Genomic DNA, 26,491 nt, shown 5'->3' with positions numbered 1-26,491 from the left:
TGTGTGTGTTGGGCGGTCACATGGTCTGTAAGTCTGTATCTGAGCCTGTGGCCGTATGCTTAACTCTGTGTGTGTGTGTGTGTGTGTGTTTAATCATTACTGTTTAAAAATTTCTGCAATAACAAAAATGACTATTACTACTTCTTTTTCTACTGGTATACTCCGTGTGTGTGTGTGTGTGTGTGTGTGTGTGTGTGTGTGTTCGGCCATTTAGTCTGTGTGTCTGTATCTGAGCCTGTATGTTTAACCCTGTGTGTGTGTGTGTGTGTGTGTGTGTGTGTGTGTTAGTCACGAAGCCGGAGCGGTCGTGACAAGCGGCTGTCCTTGATATCTCGGCTCGTTTCAGGGTTTTATTATTATTATTATCACTTTCATTATAATGCTTACGTCTCCTTTTGTTCTGGGGATCCTTCTCTCCCTTTTTTTACCCTCTTTTGTTTTGTTTTTAGTGTGTCATCTTGTGGTTAGTGGTGGTGGTGGGGGTGTTGCAAGGAGGGTGTGCTGGTTGTCTTAGCGTTGTCTTTCTCTTTTCTGCCTCTCATTTTTTTATTAGTGTAATGAATTTGTTTTCTCTGTTTTTCTCGTTTTTTCACTTTTTCTCATTTTGTGGTGATGGTGGTCGTGTGTTGGTTGTCTTAGTGCTGTATTTCGTGTGTGTGTGTGTGTGTGTGTGTGTGTGTGTGTGTGTGTGTGTGTGTGTGTGTGTGTGTGTGTGTGTTTACTTAGTTGTATTTACCTAGTTGTACAGGGCCTGGGCTTACGCTCGTGTGGTCCCGTCTCCGTATCTGTGTGTGTGTGTGTGTGTGTGTGTGTGTGTGTGTGTGTGTAGGGCCATGCTTGCGGCACCTACTCACACACTTTATACCCAAAGAAATTAATAACGATAAAAAAAAAAACGTAGTCCCGCCATTGTTAGGCAAATGGAGAGACAAAAATAGATCGATAATATCCCGTAAGTATAACACCAAAAGATAAACAATGAGAGTATCGCTTTGTAGTCAGAAAGCATTATTAAATGGACGTCTTAGAGTGGCATTATAAGTCAAAGGACGGAATCACGCTTAATCGTTTTACAAGACACACACGCGAGACAATGCATTCAGTCTCCTGAGGGGGAAAAAAAATGACCAGCTTTTAGTCAAACAATGAGAAGAATTATAATTAAACAATGACAGCAACAACATTACTATGTCTTGTGATTGTTTTTATTATTATCATTATTATTATTATTATTATTATTATTATTATTATTATTATTATTATTATTATTATTTATTGTGTTATTGCTGTTATTGTTGTAGTAGCAGTAGTTATAGTAGTAGTAGTAGTAATACTTGTAGTAGTAGTAGTAGTAGTAGCAGTAATAGTAGTAATAATAGTAGTAGTAGTAGTAGTAGTAGTAGGAGAGAGAGAGAGAGAGAGAGAGAGAGAGAGAGATAGCGAAAGAAAGAGTAAATAAACAGAGATAGTGTTAGTAGCAGTAGTGGATGATTTTTTTTCTTTTGCAGAAATCTATGAAGTAGGTGACTAGTTACGACACACACACACACACACACACACACACACACACACACACACACATTGTTAAGCATACAGGGACAGGCACATATATAGACATACAAACTTAGTGACCGTCCACACACACACACACACACACACACACACACACAGGTGCAGGCGGCCGGAGTTGTGACAGGGGCAATCCTTGGTATTGTGACAGATGGGGAAGCCGAGAGTCGGGTATTCAAGAGACACCCTCCACTCCTCCTCCTCCTCCTTCTACTCCTCCTTCCTTGCAACCCACGCACGACCACTCCTCCTCCTCCTCCTCCTCTTCCTTTCTTCAGTAGTCCTTCCCCCCCCTCTTCTGTACTGTTCCATATTTTTATACATAATTTTTCCCACTAAGCATAAAATTACTTTCTTCTATTCTTGTCCTTCTCTTTCTTCTTCTTCTTCTTCCCTTTCTTCTTTTTTCATCCTTGTCCTCCTCCTCTTACTTTTCTTATGCCACATCACTTTCTGACTAGACATAAAGATACTTCCTGTTCTACTTCCTCCTCCTCCTCCTCCTCCTCCTCCTCCTCCTGTTTCTTCAATAGCCTCCTTTTCTCCACCATTCCATTTTACTAATCCCTCATCATTTTCTCCTCTTCCTTCTCCTCCTCCTCCTCCTCCTCCTTTTCGTCATCATCATCATCATTCTTCTGCTTTCTATCCTGTTCTTGTGTCCTTCACCTTTCACCATTCCCTCTTTTTCACTCATACTTATTTTTTTTACCTCCTCCTCCTCTTCCTCCTCCTCCTCCTCCTTATTGTATCCTCTTCTTCTTCCACTCTTGCATTCTTTTTTCCATATACATAGATACAGGTTTTCCTCCTCCTCCTCTTCTTCTCCTTCTTCCTTACACTCCCACTTTTCTTCTTATGCTCCGCCTACTTCCTTATACATTAAATACATTAACATACCTCTCTCTCTCTCTCTCTCTCTCTCTCTCTCTCTCTCTCTCTCTCTCTCTCTCTCTCTCTCTCTCTCTCTCTCTCTCTCTCTCTCTCTCTCTCTCTCTCTCTCTCGATACGTCATTGCTGCGTCTTCTTCTTCTCCTCCTCTTCCTCCTCCTCCTCCTCTTCTTCTTCTTCTCCTCCTCTTCCTCCTCCTCCTCCTCTTCTTCTCCTCCTCCTCCTCCTCCTCTTCGTATTCTATTGCATCGTATGTTTATCCAATCTTTTTCCTCCTATTTCTTTTGCTTCTGTTGTTACATGTGTTTTCTTCTCTCCTCTTCTTCTTCTTCTTCTTCTCCTTCTTCTTCTACTTTTTCTTCTTCTTTTCTCCTCATATGCTGTCTGTTCGTCTTCAGTTTCTCCTCCTTGTTTACTTCTCTTCTTCTTCTTCTTCTTCTTCTTTTCATCATCATTATTATCATCTTCGTCATCATCATCATCATCATCATCTTCAGTCTCCTTGTTTCTTATTTTTAATTTTCTTCATATTCTTGTTTCCCTTGTCCTCCTCCCCCTCCTCGTCACCCCTCCTCCTCCTCCTCCTCCTCCTCCTCGTTCTTCATCTCCTCCTCCTCCTCCTCCTCCTCGTTCTTCATCTCCTCCTTCTCCTCCTCCTCACACGTTTTCCTATTCCTCTTGCTGGTCCTTCTGGTATCTTCTTCTTCTTCCTCCTCCTTCTCCTCCGTTTTCCCATCCCTCTTGCTGGTCCTTTTGGTGTCTTCTTCTTTTTGTTCTTCCTCCTCCTCCTCCTCCTCCTCGTCCTCCTCCTCGTCCTCCTCCTCCTCCTCCTCCTCCTCCTCGTTTAATACGCGTCCATCATCATCAAGACTCATGTGGAAATTGTTGTGCCTCATCCAAGGGCGTGACAGAAGGAAGAGGAGGAGGAGGAGGAGACTTAACCTTCCTCGCTGACGTGGTAATAGAATAGTGGAAGAGACGTTAGTGCCCCGGGTAACACACACACACACACACACACACACACACACACACACACACACACACACACACACAGTCCCTTATACCTGCCTGCCCCTCTGCCTCGTGTGTGTGTGTGTGTGTGTGTGTGTGTGTGTGAGAGAGAGAGAGAGAGAGAGAGAGAGAGAGAGAGAGAGAGAGAGAGAGAGAGAGAGAGAGAGAGAGAGAGAGAGTAGTCTAGCCAGGAAGTCAAAACAATGTTAGGGAGATATAGGGAGGGAGAGAGGAGGAGGAGGAGGAGGAGGAGGAGGAGGAGGAGGAGGAGGAGAAGGACTGAGAAGAAGGTATAGAATAGGAGGAGGAGGAGGAGGAGGAGAGGCACGGAAGAAAGATGGAGGGACGGAAGAAGGCGGACATTGCATTGTTAAGGGAAGGAAGTGAGGTAATGATGGCTGATAGGAGGAGGAGGAGGAGGAGGAGGAGGGGGTAGAGAGAGCAATCATAAGGGTGGGAAGAAGATGGAGGCAGCAAACACAGAAGGGAAGGAAACGATAAATATACAAGCAGAGGAATTTAGATAAGCAGGCAGTCAGATAAGTAATAAGCAGGTAGGTGAGCAGGTAAACATTTCAGCAGGTAGATAGATAGGTAGGAGACAGGTAAGCAGGTAATCATTTAAGCAGGTAGATTGATAGGTAGGAGACAGGGAAGCAGATAATCATTTAAGCAGGTAGATTGATAGGTAGGAGACAGGTAAGCAGGTAATCATTTAAGCAGGTAGATAGATAGGTTGGAGACAGGTAAGCAGGTAATCATTTAAGCAGTTAGATTGATAGGTAGGAGACAGGGAAGCAGGTAAAGTTAGGCAGGAAAGTAGGTAGTAAACGGGAATATAAGCAGGTAGGTGAGCAGGTGAACATTAAGGCAGGTAGATAGGTAGTAGAAAGGTAAGCAGGTAAAGTTAGGCAGGAAAGTAGGTAGTAGACGGAAATATAAGCAGGTGGGTAAGCAGGTAATCATTTAAGCAGGCAGATATATAGGTAAGAAGACAGGTAAGCAGGTACAGATGGACAGAAAGGTAGGTAGCAGACAGGAATGCAAGCAGGAAAACATTTAAGCAGGTAGATAGATAGATAGATAGGTAAGCATATAAAATTAGGAGGAAGGTAGGTAGCAGATGTTTATAAGCAGGCAATCAGATAAATAAGCAGGAAGGTAAGGAGGTAGATAGATAGGTAAGCAGGTAGATAGACAGGTAAGCAGGTAAAGTTAGACAGAAAGGTAGATAGTCGACAGTTAGGTTAGCAGGCAGCCATATAAGCAGGTTGGTAATCAGACAAGCAGTTACACAGGTAGGTAGGTAATTAATAGGTAAGCAGGCAAGCAGATAAATGAGTAGGTGAGCAGGTGGACAGGTGAAGCGGATGGACAGACTTAGAGAGAGAGAGAGAGAGAGAGAGAGAGAGAGAGAGAGAGAGAGAGAGAGAGAGAGAGAGAGAGAGAGAGAGAGATATGACCCAAAACAAAAGAGGTCTGAGTTTAAATGAATATCGTATGGGAAGAAAGAATTTATACCCATCATGAAAATTTGTACCTTCACGCCATTGTTTCCATCAGCACCATAATACCAGGCGAGGAATGATTTAGGTATAGTGTGGTGAATGAGTGGAACAGGCTGGCAGTCATATGGTAAATGGTGGGTGAGTGGAACAGGCTTGGCAGTCATGTGGTGGGTGGTGGATGAATGGAACAGGCTTGGCAGTCATGTGGTGGGTGAGTTGAACAGGCTTGGTAGTCGCGTGGGGAGTGGTGGGTGAGTGGAACAGGCTTGGCAGTCATGTGGTGGAGTGGTGGGTGAGTGGAACAGGCTTGGCAGTCATGTGGTGGAGTGGTGGGTGAGTGGAACAGGCTTGGCAGTCATGTGGTGGTGGTGGTGGGTGAGTGGAACAGGCTTGGCAGTCATGCGGTGGAGTGGTGGGTGAGTGGAAAAGGCTTGGTAATCATGTGGTGAATGGTGGATGAATGGAACAGGCTTGGCAGTCATGTGGTGGAGTGGTGGGTGAGTGGAACAGGCTTGGCAGTCATTTGGTGGGTGCTGAATGAGTGGAACAGGCTTGGCAGTCATGTGGTGGAGTTGTGGATGAGTGGAACAGGCTTAGCAGTCATGTGGTGGAGTGGTGGATGAGTGGAACAGGCTTGGCAGTCATGTGGTGGAGTGGTGGGTGAGTGGAACAGGCTTGGCAGTCATGTGGTGGAGTGGTGGATGAGTGGAACAGGCTTGGCAGTCATGTGGTGGAGTGGTGGGTGAGTGGAACAGGCTTGGCAGTCATGTGGTGGTGGAGTGATGAGTAAGTGGAACAGGCTTGGCAGTCATGTGGTGGAGTGATGGGTAAGTGGGACAGACTTGGCAGTCATGTGGTGAATGGTGGGTGAGTGGAAATGGCTTGGAAGTCATGTGATGGTGGTGGGTGAGTGGAACAGGCTTGGCAGTCATGTGGTGGAGTGGTGGGTGAGTGGAACAGGCTTGGCAGTCATGTGGTGGAGTGGTGGGTGAGTGGAACAGGCTTGGCAATGTGGTGGAGTGGAGGGTGAGTGGAACAGGCTTGGCAGTCATGTTGTGGAGTGATGGGTGAGTGGAACAGGCTTGGCAGTCATGTGGTGGAGTGGTGGGTGAGTGGAACAGGCTTGGCAGTCATGTGGTGGAGTAGTGGGTGAGTGGAACAGGCATGGTAGTCATGTGGTGGAGTAGTGGGTGAGTGGAACAGGCTTGGCAGTCATGTGGTGGTGGTGGGTAAGTGGAACAGGCTTGGCATTCATGTGGTGGAGTGGTGGGTGAGTGGAACAGGCTTTGCAGTCATGTGGGGGGTGAGTGGATGAGTGGAACAGGCTTGGCAGTCATGTGGTGGAGTGGTGGGTGAGTGTAACAGGTTTGGCAGTCATGTGGGGGGTGAGTGGATGAGTGGAACAGGTTTGGCAGTCATGTGGTGGAGTGGTGGGTGAGTGGAACAGGCTTGGCAGTCATGTGGGGGGTGAGTGGATGAGTGGAACAGGCTTGGCAATGTGGTGGAGTGGAGGGTGAGTGGAACAGGCTTGGCAATGTGGTGGAGTGGAGGGTGAGTGGAACAGGCTTGGCAGTCATGTGGTGGAGTGGTGGGTGAGTGGAACAGGCTTGGCAGTCATGTGGTGGAGTGGTGGGTGAGTGTAACAGGCTTGGCAGTCATGTGATGGAGTGGTGGGTGAGTGGAACAGGCTTGGCAATGTGGTGGAGTGGAGGGTGAGTGGAACAGGCTTGGCAGTCATGTGGTGGAGTGGTGGGTGAGTGTAACAGGTTTGGCAGTCATGTGGTGGAGTGGTGGGTGAGTGGAACAGGTTTGGCAGTCATGTGGTGGAGTGGTGGGTGAGTGGAACAGGTTTGGCAGTCATGTGGTGGAGTGGTGGGTGAGTGGAACAGGCTTGGCAGTCATGTGGTGGAGTGGCGGGTGAGTGGAACAGGTTTGGCAGTCATGTGGTGGAGTGGTGGGTGAGTGTAACAGGTTTGGCAGTCATGTGGTGGAGTGGTGGGTGAGTGGAACAGGCTTGGCAGTCATGTGGTGGAGTGGTGGGTGAGTGAAACAGGCTTGGCAGTCATGTGGTGGAGTGGTGGCTGAGTGAAACAGGATTGGCAGTCATGTGGTGGAGTGGTGGGTGAGTGGAACAGGCTTGGCAGTCATGTGGTGGAGTGGTGGGTGAGTGGAACAGGCTTGGCAGTCATGTGGTGGAGTGGTGGGTGAGTGGAACAGGCTTGGCAGTCATGTGGTGGAGTGGTGCGTGAGTGGAACAGGTTTGGCAGTCATATGGTGGAGTGGTGGATGAGTGGAACAGGCTTGGCAGTCATGTGGTGGAGTGGTGGGTGAGTGTAACAGGCTTGGCAGTCATGTGGTGGAGTGATGGGTGAGTGGAACAGGTTTGGCAGTCATGTGGTGGAGTGGCGGGTGAGTGGAACAGGTTTGGCAGTCATGTGGTGGAGTGGTGGGTGAGTGTAACAGGTTTGGCAGTCATGTGGTGGAGTGGTGGGTGAGTGGAACAGGCTTGGCAGTCATGTGGTGGAGTGGTGGGTGAGTGAAACAGGCTTGGCAGTCATGTGGTGGAGTGGTGGATGAGTGTAACAGGCTTGGCAGTCATGTGGTGGAGTGGTGGGTGAGTGGAACAGGCTTGGCAGTCATGTGATGGGTGAGTGGATGAGTGGAACAGGCTTGGCAGTCATGTGGTGGAGTGGTGGGTGAGTGGAACAGGCTTGGCAGTCATGTGGTGGAGTGGTGGGTGAGTGGAACAGGCTTGGCAGTCATGTGGTGGAGTGGTGGGTGAGTGGAACAGGCTTGGCAGTCATGTGATGGGTGAGTGGATGAGTGGAACAGGCTTGGCAGTCATGTGATGGGTGAGTGGATGAGTGGAACAGGCTTGGCAGTCATGTGGTGGAGTGGTGGGTGAGTGGAACAGGCTTGGCAGTCATGTGGTGAGTGCCAATACGACAGACACATCGAGGGGAGGCTACATCAATACATGGTTAGAGAAGATGAATGGTGCTATGGTTACATGTCCTACAATACCATTTTCTACACTCCCATACACTACGCTTACCCAGGATCCCTCCCATGACCATACCAGCCCACCACCATCACCCACATGCCCCCCATACCATTTATACCTCTCCTATACACATGTTCATCTCTTACCCTTACCCATGTTCCCTTCCATTCACATACCAGCCCACCACAATTACCATCATCCCCTCCCATACCCATTGCCACTCTAACACTCACCCACATCCCCTCCCATACCATTTATACCTCTCCCATACACATAGCCACTCAGCACCATTACCCACATGCCCTCCCATACCATTTACTCCCCTCCCATGCCCTCCCGTGCCCTGTTACAAGCCCTGCCACGCCCCATGCCCCAAGGAGAGGGTTGGGCATAGCTTATCTTGTTGGGGTTGTTCGCTGTCGTGTGTGAAATGGATGCGTGTATGTGTCTGTGTGTTTGTGTGTTTATGTGTGTTTGTGTGTGTGTGTGTGTGTGTGTGTGTGTGTGTGTGTTTATGTGTTTGTGTGTGTGTGTGAATCTTAATTGTAGATGATATCTTTTTGATTTTTTAATTCTTCTCTTTTATTTGTTTCTTGGGGTAATGATCTCTCTCTCTCTCTCTCTCTCTCTCTCTCTCTCTCTCTCTCTCTCTCTCTCTCTCTCTCTCTCTCTCTCTCTCTCTCTCTCTCTCTCTCTCTCTCTCTCTCTCTCTCTCTCTCTCTCTCTCTCTTTGTTTACGTTAATTATTCCTGTTGTTGTTGTTGTTGATTTTGGTTGCCATTATTTACGTTCTTTCTTCATTTTCCACTTCCTTTCTTTCTTCTTTCTATTCTTTGCTCCTCCTCTTTTTACTCGTTTCTCCACTATTCTATTTTTTTTCCTTTAATTAAACTCTTTCTTCCTTCTTAATTCATTTCCGTTTAGTATTTTTTTCTTTTCTTCACTTCTTACATAATATTGGTAGTAGTAGTAGTAGTAGTAGTAGTAGTAGTAGTAGTAGTAGTAGTTGTAGTAGTAGTAGTGGCAGTGGTGGTGGTGGTGATAGTGATTGTTGTTATTTGTTATTGCAAAGTGATGGTGATGAAGATGTGAATGATGATGGTGATGGTGATGATAATGGTGGTGATGGTGATGATGATGGTGGTGATAGTGGTGATGATAGTGATGGTGGTGGTGATTGTTGGTGTCTGTGCATGTGTGCGTGCGCGCGTGTGTGTGTGTGTGTGTGTGTGTGTGTGTGTGTGTGTGTGTACAGGTGTGCTGTTGTTGTTATCGCTCCAATCAACAGGTGTGTGGCGCCCCAGGTGTGGAGATCTGTGCAGGTGCGGAGAGAGAGATAGAGAGAGAGGGGGGGGGAGGGAGGGAGAGAAAAAGGGAGAGGGAGAGAGAAGGAGGTAAAAAAAAAAGTCTACAATAATAGTATGCAAGTCACTGTCATTGTGGTGGTGGTGGTGGTGATGGTGGTGGTAGTGGTGGTGATGGTGTTGCGTGAGGAGGGAGAGAAGGAGGTGAGGAATGTAGCAGGGTAGTGTGTGTGTGTGTGTGTGTGTGTGTACGTCTAGGTTAAGTGGTGGTGATGGTGTTGGTGGTGATGAATGATGGTGATGCTTATTTTCCTTTAGTCATCACCACCATCATTACCATCACCATTAGCACCACCACCACCACCACCACCGCCGCCGCCGCCGCCTCGATGCAGTATTATGAAGCGTCCCACAAAATATGCTTGAGTTCCCTTTCCTATTCACTTAACATGACTTGCTGCTACAACCCTCTTCCTCCCCTCCCCCTTCTCTCCCCTTACCCTCCTCCTCTTCCCTTCCTCCCTCGTCCCTTTCTCCTTACCCTCCACTTGCTAACTCTTTACCTCTTCGCCTTCTCTTCCCTTACCCAACTCTTTCCCTTCCCCTTCCTCCTACCTCTCCTTCTTTTCTTCCCCTTTCTCTTCCTATATTTTTCTCTCTTTTCTCTTTACCTTTCCTGTCTCCTTCCATTCGCTACCTCTTTATTTCTTCCCCTTTTCTTCCTCCACTCTCCCCTTTCTTCCTCTTCCTCCAGCTTCCCTTTCTCCTTACCCTTCCTCCTACCTCTCTACCTCTTCCTCTTCTCTTCCTATCCCATTTACATGATTCTCTTTCTCCTTCTCTTCACCCTCCTCTCCCTTCCTCATCTTCCTCCTCCTTTCTCTCCCTCCGTTTGGCTATCTTTTGCTTTCCTCCCTCATCCTTCTTCATCCTCCTCCTTTTTTCACTCTTCCTATCCCCTTTCTTCTCGTTCTTCTATTCCCTTTTCTTCCTCCATCCCATGCCTCCTCCTCCTTCTCTCTCCCTCTCTCAGCTCCCTTTCCTCCTCCTCCTCTCCTTCCCTCCTCTCTGATTACCTTAATAAATTTACCTTAACCTTCCCCTCCCTCCCCTTGACCCCTCTCCCTCCCTCCCTCCCTCCCTCTTCTCTCGTCCATCTTCACGGCGATAATATTTGTACACACACACACACACACACACACACACACACACACACACACACACACACACACACACACACACAGTAATGTAATCAATGAGCCGCAACACCTTTGAGACCTACGCACACACGCAGAGAACCAAAGGAAAGTACACACACACACACACACACACACACACACACACACACACACACACACACACACACACACACACACCAAATGAAGTCGTGCATGTGTGTGTGTGTGGGTGTGTGTATATAAATTGATGGAACCATGTGATCAGATGTGATAAAGTACAGGACGTAGGAGCTTGACGCGCGCGCGCGCACACACACACACACACACACACACACACACACACACACACACACACACACACACACCTGGCCGGCCTCCCTTTGAAGGTGTAAAGCAGGTAGAGTTAAAGGTTTACCTCAAGCCGACGCTCACCTCACCTTTTTGCTCTCCTCCTCCTCCTCCTCCTCCTCCTCCTACTTCGGTGCCCTCCTCCTCTTCGCTCCCCCAGCCCAGTGTCTGTTTATAGATATTTTTATTTTATTCTTACTTATCTTCCATTTTTTTTGTCTTCTCCATTTCCTCCTCCTCATTGAGGACGCAACCTTACGAAGAACGACTCAAGCGACTCAACCTCTTCACGTTGGAAAAGATACGACCGCGGGGAGACCTGATACAAGTCTTCAAGTATACATGAACAAGTTCATCAATGTCGATCACTCCAAACTCTTCACGCTACAAACTAACGCGAGAACAAGAAACAACGGTAAAACAATTTAAGCGACGCGATGCTTTACGGATATCGGCAGGAGTTATTTCTCGAACAGAGTCGTCCGCCACTGGAACAGCCTTCCTGCAGGAGTGGTTAGTGCGGAAACAATCAACTCCTTTAAAAATCGCATTGACCGTCACTTTGCTGCATCGGGATTGAACTGAACGTACTCAAGAGTACGTGCATAAGTGCTTTCATCTTTCCTTAGGTCACTCCTGTGGCTGACGGACTGATTAAAGCACTGAAAACAGGCTGCCTCGCAATGAGTCAACAGCCTTTCTGCAGCCTGCTCGTCCATGTTTCCATGTATCCTTATTCTTGTCCTCCTCGTCTTCGCTTCCCCAACACACTGTCTCTTTATCACTTTTTTTTCTTCATCCTCTGCCATATTCTTTTTTTATCTTCTCCATTTCCTCCTCCTCCTTCTCCTTCTCCTCCTCCTCCTCCTTCCTCTCGTTCCTTCTCCATCACCACCATCATCACCATAAGAGCCTCCCATTTACACACTCTCTCTCTCTCTCTCTCTCTCTCTCTCTCTCTCTCTCTCTCTCTCTCTCTCTCTCTCTCTCTCTCTCTCTCTCTCTCTCACACACACACACACACACACACACACACACACACACACACACACACACACACAACCCATTTAATCAGCATCCCTCCTCCTCCTCCCCCCCCTGGTTGGACATGGAGGAAACATAATTACAGGGAGGAATTCGGAAAGGGGAGAGAGAAAAAAAAGACTAATTTCCTTTGTTTTCCCTCCATTTTTATGTTTCGGGAAGTGAGCTGTGTCTTCCTCCCCTCCTCCTCCTCCTCCTCTCTTCCTCTCTTCCTTCTTTACTTCCTCCCATCGAATAAGTTGTGTGTTGTTATTATTTCTTTCATTATTTTCATTATTATCATCATCCTTCTTTTTCTCCTTTTCTTCTTCCTCTTCCTCCTCCTCCTCCTCCTCCTCCTCCTCCTGCAGTCTCCTTCGCTCTCTGTTCCGTATTTGTTTATTTTCTTTTTTCTTTTTTTTGGTCATCATTTTCATTATTTTTTTCTCATTTAATCCTTCGTCTTTCCATTGCACTTTCTTTTTCCTCTTTTTCTTCTTTTTTTGCTGCTTTCTCCATCTCTTCATCCTCCTTCTTCTATTCCTTCCTCCCTTCTTCCTCTTTTCCTACACTTCGTTATTCTTCTCCTACCTTCTTTTTTCACTTTCTCTTCTTGTTCACCTCTGTTTTTTTTTTTTCCTTTCTTCATCATCTATATTTTTCTTATTTCATTCTTCTTCATCTTCCCACTTTTCCCTCCCCTGGTTCTGTTTCCGTCTCCTCCTCCTCCTCCTCCTCCTCCTCTTCCTCCTCGTTCTTTCATTCTTATCTCCGTTTTTTCCTTCTCACTTTCTTTCTTTTCTCTTCCTCCTTTTCCTTTTCCCTTTTTTATTTTTCTTCCTCCTCCTCCTCCTCCTCCTCGTTCTTTCATTCTTATCTCCCTTTTTCCCTCCTCACTTTCTCTTTCTTTTCCCTTTTTCCTTTTTAATTTTCTTTTCCCTTTTTTTTCTTTTCCTGTGTCCCCTTCCTCCTCCTCCTTCTCTTTTTCTTCTTGCCTCTTTCATCTCCTTCTCCACCTCATTCTTACCATATATTTTCTCCTTTTCCTCGTCTTCCTCTTCTTTACTTTTTATCTTTCACTTCCTCCTCCTCCTCCTCTTCTTCTTTTTCTTCCTGCTCTTATTCTTCATCACCCTTTTCCTCCTCCTCCTTTTTCTACTCATTCCCTCCTATATCCTCTTGCTCTTCCTCCTCCTCCTCCTCTTTCTCCTCCTCCTCTTCTTCATCACCTTTCTTTTCCTCCTCCTTTTTATTACTCATTCCCTCCCATATCCTCCTCCTCCTCCTTCTTCTCCTCGAAATTTAACGTTGACAAATGTAAAGTGTTGCACATCGGAAAAAATAACAGTCGCGTTCGGTACGTAATGAATGGCCAACAACTTTCTGCAGTAAGTAAAGAAAAGGATCTTGGAATCACTATATCAAGCGATTTAAAGCCCGGTCAGCATTGTTCAGAGGTAGTTAAAACTGCAAACAAATTGGTTGGCTTCATCGGACGAGTCTTGAATAATAAATCGGAAAAAGTAATATTAAAACTGTATAATTCGTTGGTTCGACCCCGTCTAGAGTACTGTGTACAGTTTTGGTCTCCCTACAACAGAAAAGACATAGAAAAATTGGAACGGGTTCAACGAAGAGTAACAAAGATGATTCCTAGGTTGAGAAATTTATCATATGAACAAAGGATTAAAGAAGTAAATTTATTCAGCCTATCAAAGCGAAGAATGCGAGGCGATCTAATAGAAGTGTTTAAAATGTTTAAAAGATTCAGTGATATTAATGCGGAAGATTACTTTACAATTGATCAATCAAATAGAACAAGAAGAAATCACAATTTGAAGATAAGTGGTAAAAGATTCTCGTCGCACGAAGCTAAACACTTCTTCTTCAATCGAGTTGTTAATGTTTGGAACTCCCTACCCTGTGATGTCGTTGATAGTACAACAGTTACGGCCTTCAAGAATAGATTAGACAAGTATTTTGAATCCAACCAGCAGCTAAGATATTACTCATTGTCGTAATAACGTTAAGTTCTTTCGAATACTGGTGTGCTTGTCCGTTTTTATCGCCCGGTTAGTGGTAGCAGTAATGGTAGTTCTTTCCTCTTTCCTACATAATTTCCATGCAGTTTTTCCATGCTGCATGGTTCTTTTTCCTTTCCTGCCAGCTTTGGCTGGAGGGATGGGGGGTGGGGAGGAGCCTTCGCCTTTGCTGTCCTTCACCTGTGATTAGATAGTTAGTGTAGCTTGTCACTAACAGCCTCGTAAGGACCAGCAGGTCTGCTGTTGTTTGTTCTTCCTTTGTGTTCCTTTGTTCTTCCTCCTCCTTTTCTTCATCACCTTTCTTTTCCTCCTCCTTTTTTTTACTCATTCCCTCCCATATCCTCTTCCTCCTCCTCCTCCTCTTCTTCATCACCTTTCTTTTCCTCCTTTATCTACTCATTCCCTCCCATATCCTCTTGCTCTTCCTCCTCCTCCTCCTCCTTCTCCTCCTTCTTTTCCCTCCTCCTCCTCTTCTTCATCACCTTTCTTTTCCTCCTCCTTTTTCTACCCATTCTCTCCCATATCCTCTTCCTCCTGTTCCTCCTCCTCCTCCCGCAGAATAAGTTGTTACGCGTGTTATTGTTATGATTATTTATTTTTGTCAAGGTCTGTATGATGACGAAGATGATAGCGGAGCCGGATATGGTGGTGCGGGGCGGGGGGGGAGGTAGTGGTGATGGTGGTGGTGGTGGTGGTGGTAGGGGAGTACGGGGAGGGGGGGGTGAGGAGGAGTAATAGTAGTAGTAGTAGTGGTAATAGTAGTAGTAGTAGTAGTGGTGTTGACAAAGAACATCACCACCACCACCTTCACCACCACCACCACCACCAACAACAACAACAATAACAAGGTCTGCATGGAATATTGTATGTAACACGCAAATTCTCTCTCTCTCTCTCTCTCTCTCTCTCTCTCTCTCTCTCTCTCTCTCTCTCTCTCTCTCCTTGTTCGTTCCAAAATACTAACTCTGAGAAAACGAAACGAGAGAAATATATAAAGAAAGAAAATAAATGAGTGACGACAGACCTCCGGAAGAAAAAAACAGAAAAAAATAATAATAATAATAAAACAAACAAAAAAAAAACAAAAAACAAAAAAACTGGAAAATAGAACAGAAATATAAAACAGAAGATAAAACAGGAAAATAAAAGAGAAAAATAACAGGAAAAAATGAAACAGAAGAAAAGTAAGATGAAAAAGAAATTAAAAAAGATGAAGGATACAATAAACTTACAATAATAAATAAGAAAAATAATAACAGTAATAGTATAAAGAGGAGTGAAAGAAAAAGAAAAAAATCTAAAATGTGAGGAAAAAAAATATAAATGAGTAACAAAACATGTCGGAAAGAAAAAAAAAATTGTGATGAAAAGAAAAGATAAAAGAATTAACAAAAACCACGATCGCAAATAAGAAAATAATAATAATATTAATAACAGGAGATGGAGGGGAAGGAGGAGGAGGAGGAGGAGAAGGAGGAGGAGGTGGAGGAGGAGGAGTCGTAAAATAAAGAAAAAGAAGAAATGCAGAAAAAAAATAAAACAGGAAGAGGAAGAGAGGGAAAAAAAGATGAACACAATGAAGTAATGAAAAAGATGATGATGATAATGATGAGGATGATGATGATGATGAGGAGGAGGAGGAGGAGGAGAAATGAGAAAGGAAATAAAAAAAATACACCAAAAGAAGAAAAATTAAAAGAATAAAACAGGATGACGATTAGGAGAAATAGGAAGAGGAGGAGTAAGAGGAAGAAGAAGAAGAAGAGCAAAGCAATGAGGGGGGCGGGGGAGGAGGAGGAGGAGGAGGAGGAGGAATGAAAGGAAGGGAAAGAAAAAAATACACACACAAAAAAAAAATGAAAACAGGATGAGGATTAGGAGAGACAGGAGGAAGAGGAAGAGAAGGAAGAAGAAGAGGAAGAGGAAAGCAGTGAGACGGGGGAAGGGGGGGGGGGGTGGGAGTGGATGCATGGGTGGGTGAGGCAGGTGTGAAGAGGCGGATGAGTAAGGCGTGGATAATGATGAGTATTAGAAGGCAAAAAGAGGATGGGAAGGGATTTGAACTTTGCTTTTTGTCGTGAGAGAGAGGAAGAGGAGGAGGAGGAGGAGATGGATTTTACGATTTAACTTCTCATTCCTCACAACCGCTCAGCAATTTCTCTCTCTCTCTCTCTCTCTCTCTCTCTCTCTCTCTCTCTCTCTCTCTCTCTCTCTCTCTCTCACCAATGGAAATAATTAGTGAGAAAGAAGAAAGTTGAGAATTGTGAAAGTGAATCATATGACGAGAGAGAGAGAGAGAGAGAGAGAGAGAGAGAGAGAGAGAGAGAGAGAGAGAGAGAGAGACTGTCTGGCCCTTCTCTTATCTTAAAATCTGTAATAATTATTTTTATGTATTGAAAATCCATAATATTATAACATTACTTTTTCATGCAATTCAATATATTAATCTTTTATTTTTACTTTTTTTAAGCGCCACAATAGGTTTTTTTTTGGACTTTTTCTTACTTTTTCTCAAATTCCCAAGTTACAACATACTTTTTTTTCCTTATCCTGAACACCATTATGTCTCCTTACTTTTATTTACTTTATTTCTTGCTTTTCCTTTCTTTTATTATTTTTTTCCTACTGCCTAAATTACTATATACTTTTTGCCTTATACCAGGAACTGTTATCTATCCTTACTTTTATTTACTTTATGCCTTATGTTTTCCTCTCTCTTACTTTTTACTTCTACATATTTGTTTTTGCTCTTCTAATTCTCTCCTGCTTACTGACTCACTGCTCTCTTTAATCTCACTCAAACGCGCCTTCATCTCTTTTTTTTCACCGTCTATCCCCAACAAAGTTTAGAAAAAAAGATTTCGTGTCATTCGCCAAAACACGACCCCCCCCGTCACACACACACACACACACACACACACACACACACACACACACACACACCTTGCCGCTTACCTTACCTAACTAACCAGCCCTTACCTTCGTCCACCCTCGCAGCGCCACGCATTCATACGCACGTTCATAAATCCTTTCCTTGCGGCCCCGCGGTGGAATACACGTACACGAAGTTAGCGTTACCGGCAACAACAATAATAACAACAACAGCAGCAGGTCCACACAGGTAACCCCCGCACTCAGGTGAGCCGGCGCGCCATTATTTACCTTCCCGCCGGCCGCCTCGTGTACTCCGCGCACACGTTTTTTGTTTCCCGAGACACACGATACATACTTTCTCCTCCACCCCGGCCACGGGCGAGGGAAGTGGAGGGCGGGCGGCCCAAGAGGAGGAGGTGGAGGAGGAGACGGACGAGGAGGAGGAGGAGAAGGAGGAGGAGGAGGAGAGCATCCCTAGCCTCGTCTGAGGCTGGAGGTGGATGTAAAAATATCCCATCCCGTGTATGTCGGTGGAGGGCGCGGCCGGCGGCGGGGAGGAAACTGTGAGGGGGAGCGGGGTGGGAGGAGGAGGAGGAGAAAGAGGAGTGGAAGGAAGGAAGAGGTGGAGCAGGGAAGGGGAGAGGTGAAAGACACACCTGCTTATTGTTCTCTATGCATCACGGAACAAGGCCGCCGCCGCCGCCACGCTGGTGACGGCGGCGCTACAGACAACACTCGCGGCGGCTCGGGGCACGCCGGGCACGCCGGGCACGCCGCCCCAACAACGCCCGCCGGGCCGCGCCGCGCCGCCTCGCGCCGCGTTTCGCCCGCCACAACACTTAGGTGCCCCGCGCGGGGCGCGGCGCGGAGCGGCATGCCCAGCCGTGCCCCAGAGAGGCCCTGCCCCGCGGGGTGCCCCGGCCCCCCCGCGTCCTGGGCTTGGCGGGCACGTAAGGGATATATCACCTGGACGCCGGGCTGAGGGGGAGGGGCGGCCAGGACGGGCAAGCAATTAGTGGCGGACACCTGGGCAGGTAAGGGTGTACCCTGCGGTGGGCCGCGGCCGCGGCCTCCACTCCCTCTCAGCCCGCCGCCGCCACCTCCACCGACAGCCGCGGCCCGCGGCGCGCCGTGCAGGCCGGGCGGGCCGCGGCGGGAAGGCCCGGCAAGGGCGGGGGCGGTACTCACATATCTGTCGGACACGCCGGGCAGGGGCGGCAGCGGACGGTCCGCACAGCACTGGGTCGTGAGCACCACTGACGGGTGCGAGGCGGCGAGGCAGGCAGGCAGGCAGCGGGGCGGTGAGGGGCAGGCCGAGGGCGGAACGCGGGGCCGGTTGCCGGCAGTCCCCTGACGTGCCGGGCCCCGCCGCCTCCCCTCTCGCCCTCTCTCGCGCCCCTGCCTTCCTGAGGCGCCCTGATAAGGCCGGAAATATACCCTTCAGGCTGACGCAGCCCGGCGCGGCAGCCAATGCCGCCCTAGCCGGCCCTCGCCCACGAGGGTCGGGCGGCCGCCGCCGCGGTGCAGCAGTGGCGCGGCGCCCTCGTGGCTCACCTCCTCTGCAGGTGCAGTGCGTGGGTGGGCGGCAGGAACGGGGGCGCGGGGCGGCGGCAGCTGTCTCAGCGGCGCGGCAGCAGCAGCAGCAGCAGCAGCAGAACAAGGGCTGCCTGCTGCTCCATGATAATAAACACTTGTGGCCGGGCGGATGACTCGCCTTCTGGCTCAGCCTCACACACAATTACTTCATCAGCGCGCCGCCATTACCCAAGGAGGGGGAGAGGGGGGGCGGAGGGGCGAGGCGGGGTGAGGGAGAGGCCCTTCCAGGCTCAAGCGAGTGAAACACTTCCGCCGCCGCCGCCTCCACCTCCATGCTCCCCGCCACGCACTCCCCGCCCCGAGTCGTGGACGCCCAAGCTGTGTTTGTCCAGGTCCCCCAGGCACTGCTGCCTCGCCTGTGTCCTCCCCGTGCCGCCATAAGCGCGGCCCCCGCAGGCCCCGAAAGGCTCCCGGTGGTTCTGCCTGACGTCATGTCTGCCGGGCACTGCGAGGGGCGCCATGGAGGGACGCCGCCTGTCCTGACGAGGCATGAGGACTCCCTCTGTACGTCCATTTCCCCACCCCCCCTCCCTCCCTCATTCCATTCTTCACCCTTTCCTCCCCCTCCCCTCCCCCCCGGCTGCTGCCCTCACCCATTCATCCATTCTTCAAGTCCTCACCTTAATTTCCTCCCTTACCTGCCCTTCCCTCTCACCTCCTTTCCTCCTCTTACTCTTCTCTCTCAACTTATTATTACTATTATTATTTTTTATTGTTTTTATTATTATTATTATTATTATTATTATTATTATTATTACTTATACTACTACTACTACTACTACTACTACTACTACTACTACTTTTACTACTACTACTACTACTTCTACTACTACTACTACTATTACTACTACTACTACTACTACTACTACTACTACTACTACTACTACTACTACTACTACTATACCTCATTCCTTCCTGAACGTTCCTCATTTCTTCTCTAACTCTCCCTCCTTTTCTGTATCCTTCCTTTCCTTTTCTTTCCCTTCTCCTCGTAATTTCCTTCTTCTGCCTCATCCCTCACCCACTCAACACAATTACTTCCCTTTTCATAACCACCACCACCACCAACAACAACAACAACAACAACAACAACATCAACAACAACAACAGAACGACTTGCTTAATCTTCTCATTTAACTCTTCATTTAGCAGTAATGTCTTGGTCTCCTGCAGTCTCCTCCTCCTCCTCCTTCTCCTCCTCCTCCTCCTCCTCCTCCTCCTCCTTGTCCTTTTTGTTCTTCTTATTCGTGTTCTTCTCATTTTTCTTCTGGTTTCTTAGTATATTCCTCCTCTTCTTCCTCCTCCTTCTCCTCCTCCTCTTCTCCTCCTCTTCCTCTGTGTCTTTGTCTTATTCATTTTGTTATTGTTGTCCTTCTTGTTAATTTTTTTTCCTTTTCCTTCTTGTTTTTCATTATTAAATTCCTCCTCCTCTTCCTCCTCCTCATTCTCCTCCTCCTCCTTCCCTCTACATCTTCACTCCTTGTTATCTCCTCCCAAATCCCTTTCCTCCTGCACTCATCTCCTCCTCCTCCTCCTCCTCCTCTTCCTCTTTTCTTCCTTATTATTCAACATTGTCAAGTCATCCTCTTCACTCCTTCCCTCATTCTTCTTTCTCTTTTTCCTCTTTTTTTTCTCCTCCTTCTCCTTCCTTTATTCTTTTTATTTTAGATTTCTCCTCTTTCTCATTCTTATCTCTATCATAGTTATTTACCTATTCTCCTCCTCCTCCTCCTCCTCCTCCTCCTCCTCCACTCCTATTCCTCTTCTTCCTTCATTCTCCTTTCTTTCGTTCCAGATTTATCCGTTCCATCTTCATTTATTATCCATCCTAGTTCCTTGCCCCTCCTCCTCCTTCTCCTCCTCCTCCTCCTCCTCCTCCTCCTCCTGGAACACGAGGATCTTCAGGGTGACTCACGCAACATCCTCCCCCCCCTTTTTCTCTCCATCTTCCCCTCCTCTCCTCCTCTTCTCCCCTCCTTCTCCTCTTCCCCTTGAAAGGTAATACTTATTCCCTCCTTCTCTCCCTCTTCCTCCCTCCTTCCCTCCCTCCATTTACCTCCCTTCCTCAAAGCCTGCCTCATCTTCCCTTCTTCCTTCCTTCCTTCCTTCCTTCCTTCCCATCTCCCTTTGTTTCCTCTCCGACTTTCCTCCCTTCTTTTATCTTCTCCCTTTCCCCCTACTCCCTTTCCTCCTTCCGTCATTTAAAGTTCTTGCTGTTTTGTTATCCCTCCTCCTCCTCCTCCTCCTCCTCCTCCTCCTCCTCCTCCTCTTCCTCCTCCTCTTCTCCTTGTGTTGCGCATTTTATTTCTCGTTCTCCCTCCCTCTTCTCCTCCCTCTCCTCACAATTATGTTTTTTCCTCCTCTCTCCCTCCCCTCCTTCTCTCCCTATTATATCTTACACCCTCTTCTTTATCACATCTTCCCCTCCTCCTCTTCCTCCTCCCCTCCTCCCTTTTTTCCTCTTCCTCTCTTATTGCGTCTCTCCCCCTCTTTCTCTCCCTCTTCCTCTCTCTCCCTCCCTTCTGTTTTTCCTTCTTCCTAAGTTACACTCGACTTTCTCTCTCTCTCTCTCTCTCTCTCTCTCTCTCTCTCATTCACTCCTTATCTCCTTTCCTCCCTTCTTCATCTTTTGATTCTATTAGTTTTCCCTCCTATTCCTTTTCCTCCATCCTCATTCTTTCTCCCTTCCCTCCCTCCCTCCCTCCCTTTCTCTCCCTCCTTGCCTCCATTCCTCCATTCAGAGTTATTTGCCCTATCCTTCTCCATGTCCCTCTCCCTCCCTCCCTCCCTCCCTCCCACCCTCCTCTTCTCTCCCTCCCTCCTTCATCTCTCTCTCTCTCTCTCTCTCTCTCTCTCTCTCTCTCTCTCTCTCTCTCTCTCTCTCTCTCTCTCTCTCTCTCTCTCTCTCTCTCTCTCTCTCTCTCTCTCTCTCTCTCTCTCTCTCTCTTCCTTTGCTCTTTCTTTCCTCTTCTTTCTCTTTTCCTCCTTCCCTCCCTCTCCTTCTCTCTCCTCTCTTATCATCTTCCCTTCTTCCATTTCTTCCTTCCTCTCCCCTCTTCTTTCTTCCATGCCTTCCCTTCCTTCTCTCCCTTTCCTCCCCTTCCTTCCTATCCCTCCCTCTCCCTCCCCTCCCTTTCTCTATCTCCCTCTTTATTTTCTTTCTCCTTCGTTTTCTCTCTCAGTGCCTTTTCCTCCTCCCCCTCCCCTTCTCCCTTCCCTTCCTTCCTTCCCCTTCTCTCCCTTTCCCTCCCCTCACCCCCCGAGCGTATCCTTTGTCATGTGTTGGTATCCTTGTCACTCCTTTAGGACATCCATCATGCTTTTGTGTCCTTGTTTTCTTTCTCTCTTTTTTTTATTTATTTATTTATTTTTTTATTTATTTTTTGTTCCTCTTTCATTCCCACGTTTCTGTTACTCATTATATCTTGTTACGGTCGTCCTCTGTTTTCCCGGCCCCTCCTCCTCTTCCTCTTCTCCTCCTCCTCCTTTTTAGTTTGCACCTCCTCCTCCTGCACCTGCTCCTGTTCTCCTCCTCTTGTTCTTCCTCCTCCTCTCCTACTCCTCCTGCTGCTCCTGCTCCTCCTCTTCTTCTTTAGCCTTCTCCTCCTCTTCCTCTTCCTCCTGTTCCTTTTGATCCTCCTCATTCTTGTTCCTCCTGCTCATGCTCCTTCTGGTCCTTCTTAGTCTGCTCCTCCTCCTCCTCCTCCTCCTCCTCCGCCATGAACCAAATCCCATCGTGCAGTCACACAGTCTTTTGGAGGAGGACTCAGCGACTCATCTCTTTACTCTGGAGAGATGAAGGTGTTAACACAATGGGACGCGATGCACGATTTCGAGTATTGGAGCAAGCTCGATAGCCTCACTTCTTCCCCGGAAATTGACCTCTCTTCTGGCCACTCAGCTTTGTTTACCTTTATAGGAGCAGTGCTTAGCGGGCTGTTTTTGTGCCCTTGAGCTGCTTCCTTTTTTGTAAAAAAATAATGACGTAATCTAAGTATGAATAGGAAGTATCCAGGATGGAGCATGCATCTCATGTGTGTGGGGCTCCACACACTCAGCCGTTGTGGGCAGAGTGCACTCAAAGGCTCGTCTCATCAACTCCCAGCCTCTTACCGACAGTAGGAGACTACCTCTTAAATTCCACCGCGCCGCCATGTTGCATCTCTTTCTATCTTCTATCTATATTTTCATGATGACTGCTCTTTTGAAGTTGCTAACTGCACGCCTCTCCCTCTCCCACGGCCCCGCTGCACTCGACTTTCTACTCTATAGCTCATCCCTATACTCTCCAAATCCCTTATGCAAGAGTTGGCCAGTATCTTCATTCTTTCATCACTTTCACTGGCAGTGGTTTTCAAACTATTTAGTATAACGGCACACTAAGAAACAACTAATATTTTTGCGGCACACTATATATATATATATATATATATATATGTATATATATGTATATATATATATATATATATATATATATATATATATATATATATATATACATACTTAGGTCTTAGACTCATATTATAATTAGTCACCCTTGATGAATATAAGTTACAATTTACAATAGCTTCATTATATTATGTACACAAATCAAAATCCCACCCAAATTTTCGCGGCACACCAAGGAGATAATGGCGACACACTAGTGTGCCGCGGCGCACACTTTGAGAATCACTGTATCACTGGTATAAGCCCTGGAATAGTCTTCCTTCGTCTGTATTTCCTCCTGCCTACGACTTGACCTCATTCAAGAGGAGAGTATCGGGGCACCTCTACTCCTGAAATTGACCTCTCTTTTGGCCACTCCTCTACCTCCTTGTATTGGGGCAGTGATTAGCGGGCTTCTTTGTTTTATTTTTTTTGCCCATGAGCTGCTTCCATTACGGTAAGAAAATGTGATTGACCCCAAGCAGACCAGGTAACGAGGAGTAACGGTCCACCAGTTCAAGCGAGGCGATCATCACAGCCGCGGATGAATATTTCCGCGCTTCAACTCACTCATCTTAACAAACTTCCTGCCGACGCTCCAGTGCGCCAACCATCAACTCGTTAAAGAATCGCATCCGTCATCAGTTGCTTCTTTGTGGCGGGAGTGATTTGAGGGCTTCCGCGGCGGTGTTGATGATTAATGTTCTGATCTGCTCGCCGGGTTACTGAAGCAGAGGAAGGGTGTGGCGGTGAGCTTAGAAGATGGAATTACTGAAGCAGCTTCGCTATGTGTCTTGATTTGTCTTGCCTTCCGTGCTGCTCTTTAGGATGATGATGACGATGACGATGAGTGTTCTAGTTGTTGTTGGTACTGTTCTTGTTCTTGTTCTTGTTATTGGTGTTGCTGTTGATGTTGTTCTTTCTTTCTTTTTCTTCTTCTTCCATCTTCTTCATTCTATTCCTATTTTTCATGTTTTTATTCTTGATCTTGTTCTTCTTGTTCTTATTCTTGTTCTTCTCGTTTTCTTTCTTCTAATTTTTCTTCTTCCTTTCCTCCACCACCTGTTGGTAAACCAATTTTTGCCTGTGTCCCTGTTGAATCTGAATTTATCCAGTTTAAACCCAATACTTCGTGTCCTACCCGGTTCTCTTACCAACAAAACCTTATGAATATCCCCCTTATTAAAACCCTTCATCCATTTATAAACCTCGATCATGTCTCCACGCACCCTTCGCCTTTCTAGAGAATGCAAGTTTAACTGTTTTAGTCTTTCCTCGTATGGCATGTTTCTCAACCCCTGAATCATCTTAGTCATCCTCCTCTGCACCGATTCTAACATTTTGATATCCATTCTATAGTAGGGTGACCAGAACTGAACCGCTTAGTCAAGATGAGGTCTAACTAATGCTAAATATAGTTTGAGGAAGACTTCGGCGCTTCTGTTGCTTATGCTCCTTGAAATAAATCCCAGTACCCTACTTGCTCGATTTCTAGCTTGAATGCATTGTGCCCTTGGACGGAGATCAGAGCTCACTAAGACCCCTAAATCTCTCTCGCACCCAGACCTCCTTATGGGAGTGTCATTTAAGCAATAGTTATGAGAGGGGTTCTTCCTACCTACACTCAGAATACTGCACTTCCCTACATTGAACTCCATCTGCCATTTATCCGCCCAGTAATACAATCTGTTTAGTTCATCCTGGAGAATACTAGCGTCCTGATCCGACTCAATTACTCTACCGATCTTGGTATCATCTGCAAACTTACTGACATCACTACTAATTCCTGTATCTAAGTCACTGACATAAATAATAAACAAAAGTGGACCTAATACCGAACCTTGTGGGACCCCACTCGTAACACATCCCCAGTCAGATCTTTTACCATTGATTTGCACTCTTTGCTTCCTATTGCTAAGCCGCGCCTTGATCCAGTTCAAAACTTTACCCTCTACTCCGTGAGCCTGTAATTTAAGCAACAGTCGTTGGTGAGGAACTTTGTCAAACGCTTTACTAAAATCAAGATAGATTACATCATAATTTTGTTCTTCTCGTTTTCTTTCTTCTAATTTGTCTTCTTCCTTTCCTCCTCCTCCTCCTCTCCCCATCCTCCTCCCAGTCCACCACCTCCTTATCGTCTGCTCCCACATATACTTTCCTCCGCCCTCACTCTGAAGCTCGTTAAGAGATGGTTTATTTGAAGCCTCCGAGTGCTAAAAGAGGGAAAAGAAATCGCACCATGACGCTGACCTGATAACGTTGCCGGGGCGTTAGAAAATAATAATATAATGAAACCTTTGGACAATTATAACACTTGGAAGGGGAAAAAGATATCTGGTGTTTGGAAGACGTATGTAACCTGATTTTCTTATAGTATTTGAAAGAGGAAAATGAATGTCAATGCGATGAACTGAAAATGATGCTTGGAAGTTTGAGCCTGAGGAGGAAACATGGAAACATGGAAACATGGAAATGCAGGCAACAGAAAGCCTATTGGCTCATTACGAGGTCGCCCGCTTTGGTGATTTAATCTGCTCGACCGCCACTTGGGGCTTGGTGAGCAGATGAAAGCACCTCGATATTGAGGAGCAGATGGAGGAGGAGGTGGAGGGAAAGAAGAGAAAGAAGGAAGAAGAACAAGACCAAGAACAAGAGGAAGAATCTGAGGAAGAGGAGGAGGAGAAGAAGAGAAAGAAGGAAGAAGAACAAGATCAAGAACAAGAGGAAGAATCTGAGGAAGAGGAGGAGGAGGAGGGAAAGAAGATAAAGAAGGAAGAAGAACAAGAACAACAGGAAGAACAAGAACAAGATAAAAAATACAATAGAGAATAATGAGAAATAAGAGCGAGAGAGGAAGATCATTATTTTTGCGTGAGATAAACAGTTGATAAATATATATAAAAGGAAATGTAACTGTTGACACGGCAAAGGTAAAATAAGGTAGAGTGTGTTTTCGCTGCTGGAACAGTGCTTAAAAAACCCTTCTATTATTATTATACTTATTTAACTTTTTTATTATCTTTTTTATTTTTATTTATTTTTTATTTTTTATTTTATCTACTTATTTATTTATGTATTTTTTGCTCCATTAATCTGCTCTCGTTTCTATTATTATTATTATTATTATTATTATTATTATTATTATTATTATTATTATTATTATTATTATGTTGATTACTTATTTTTTATCATCTATTTTTATATATATTTTTTTGTTTTATTTTCTATTCTATTTTATCTACTTAATAATTTATATATTTTTTGCCCTTCATTAATCTGCTTTCGTTTCTATTTTATTATACTGATTACTTACTTTTTATTATCTATTTTTATATTTCATTTTATTGTATTTCTGTTTCATCTACTTATTTATTTATTTGTTTATTTTATTCCCTTCATTAATCTGCTTTCGTTGCTGTAAAAAAAAACGTTCCTCCTCTCGCCCGGAAGGGAAGGTTCAAATACACACAAAGGGCTGGGAATTGTCTCGTATTTGTCTTGCGTGTGAAGCGAGCAAACGTTTTAAGGGGAAAGGCACCGAGGGAAGGAACGAAAGTGTGTACAGTTGTTGAATGTTCTTACTATCGCGTGTGTGTTGATGGTGTGGGGAGGAGGGTTAAGTTTGTATTCTTAAAAGTATCAGGCTCCCATTACAACTATTTTCCAAGACCACAAAGAAGATTTACCTGGTTTCCATGGGTGGTTTTCTAGCTCA

The 26,491-nt window shown here is 46.2% G+C and overlaps 1 protein-coding gene across 1 annotated transcript in view; it reads right to left on the bottom strand.

Moving 5' to 3' along the window:
• LOC126995850 (uncharacterized) overlaps positions 1-16,904 on the bottom strand; it is a 32,202-nt gene extending 15,298 nt beyond the window's left edge. Inside the window, exon 1 of the mRNA XM_050855731.1 lies at positions 16,858-16,904. Coding sequence (XP_050711688.1) covers positions 16,858-16,901 — 44 coding nt within the window. The 5' untranslated portion in view covers positions 16,902-16,904. The remainder of the gene's footprint in view (positions 1-16,857) is intronic.
• Positions 16,905-26,491: the final 9,587 nt, after the last annotated feature.

This window comes from Eriocheir sinensis, chromosome 9, assembly GCF_024679095.1.
Source record: "Eriocheir sinensis breed Jianghai 21 chromosome 9, ASM2467909v1, whole genome shotgun sequence".
NCBI classification, from domain to species: domain Eukaryota; kingdom Metazoa; phylum Arthropoda; class Malacostraca; order Decapoda; family Varunidae; genus Eriocheir; species Eriocheir sinensis.
This window is presented reverse-complemented; position numbering and strand designations above follow the sequence as displayed.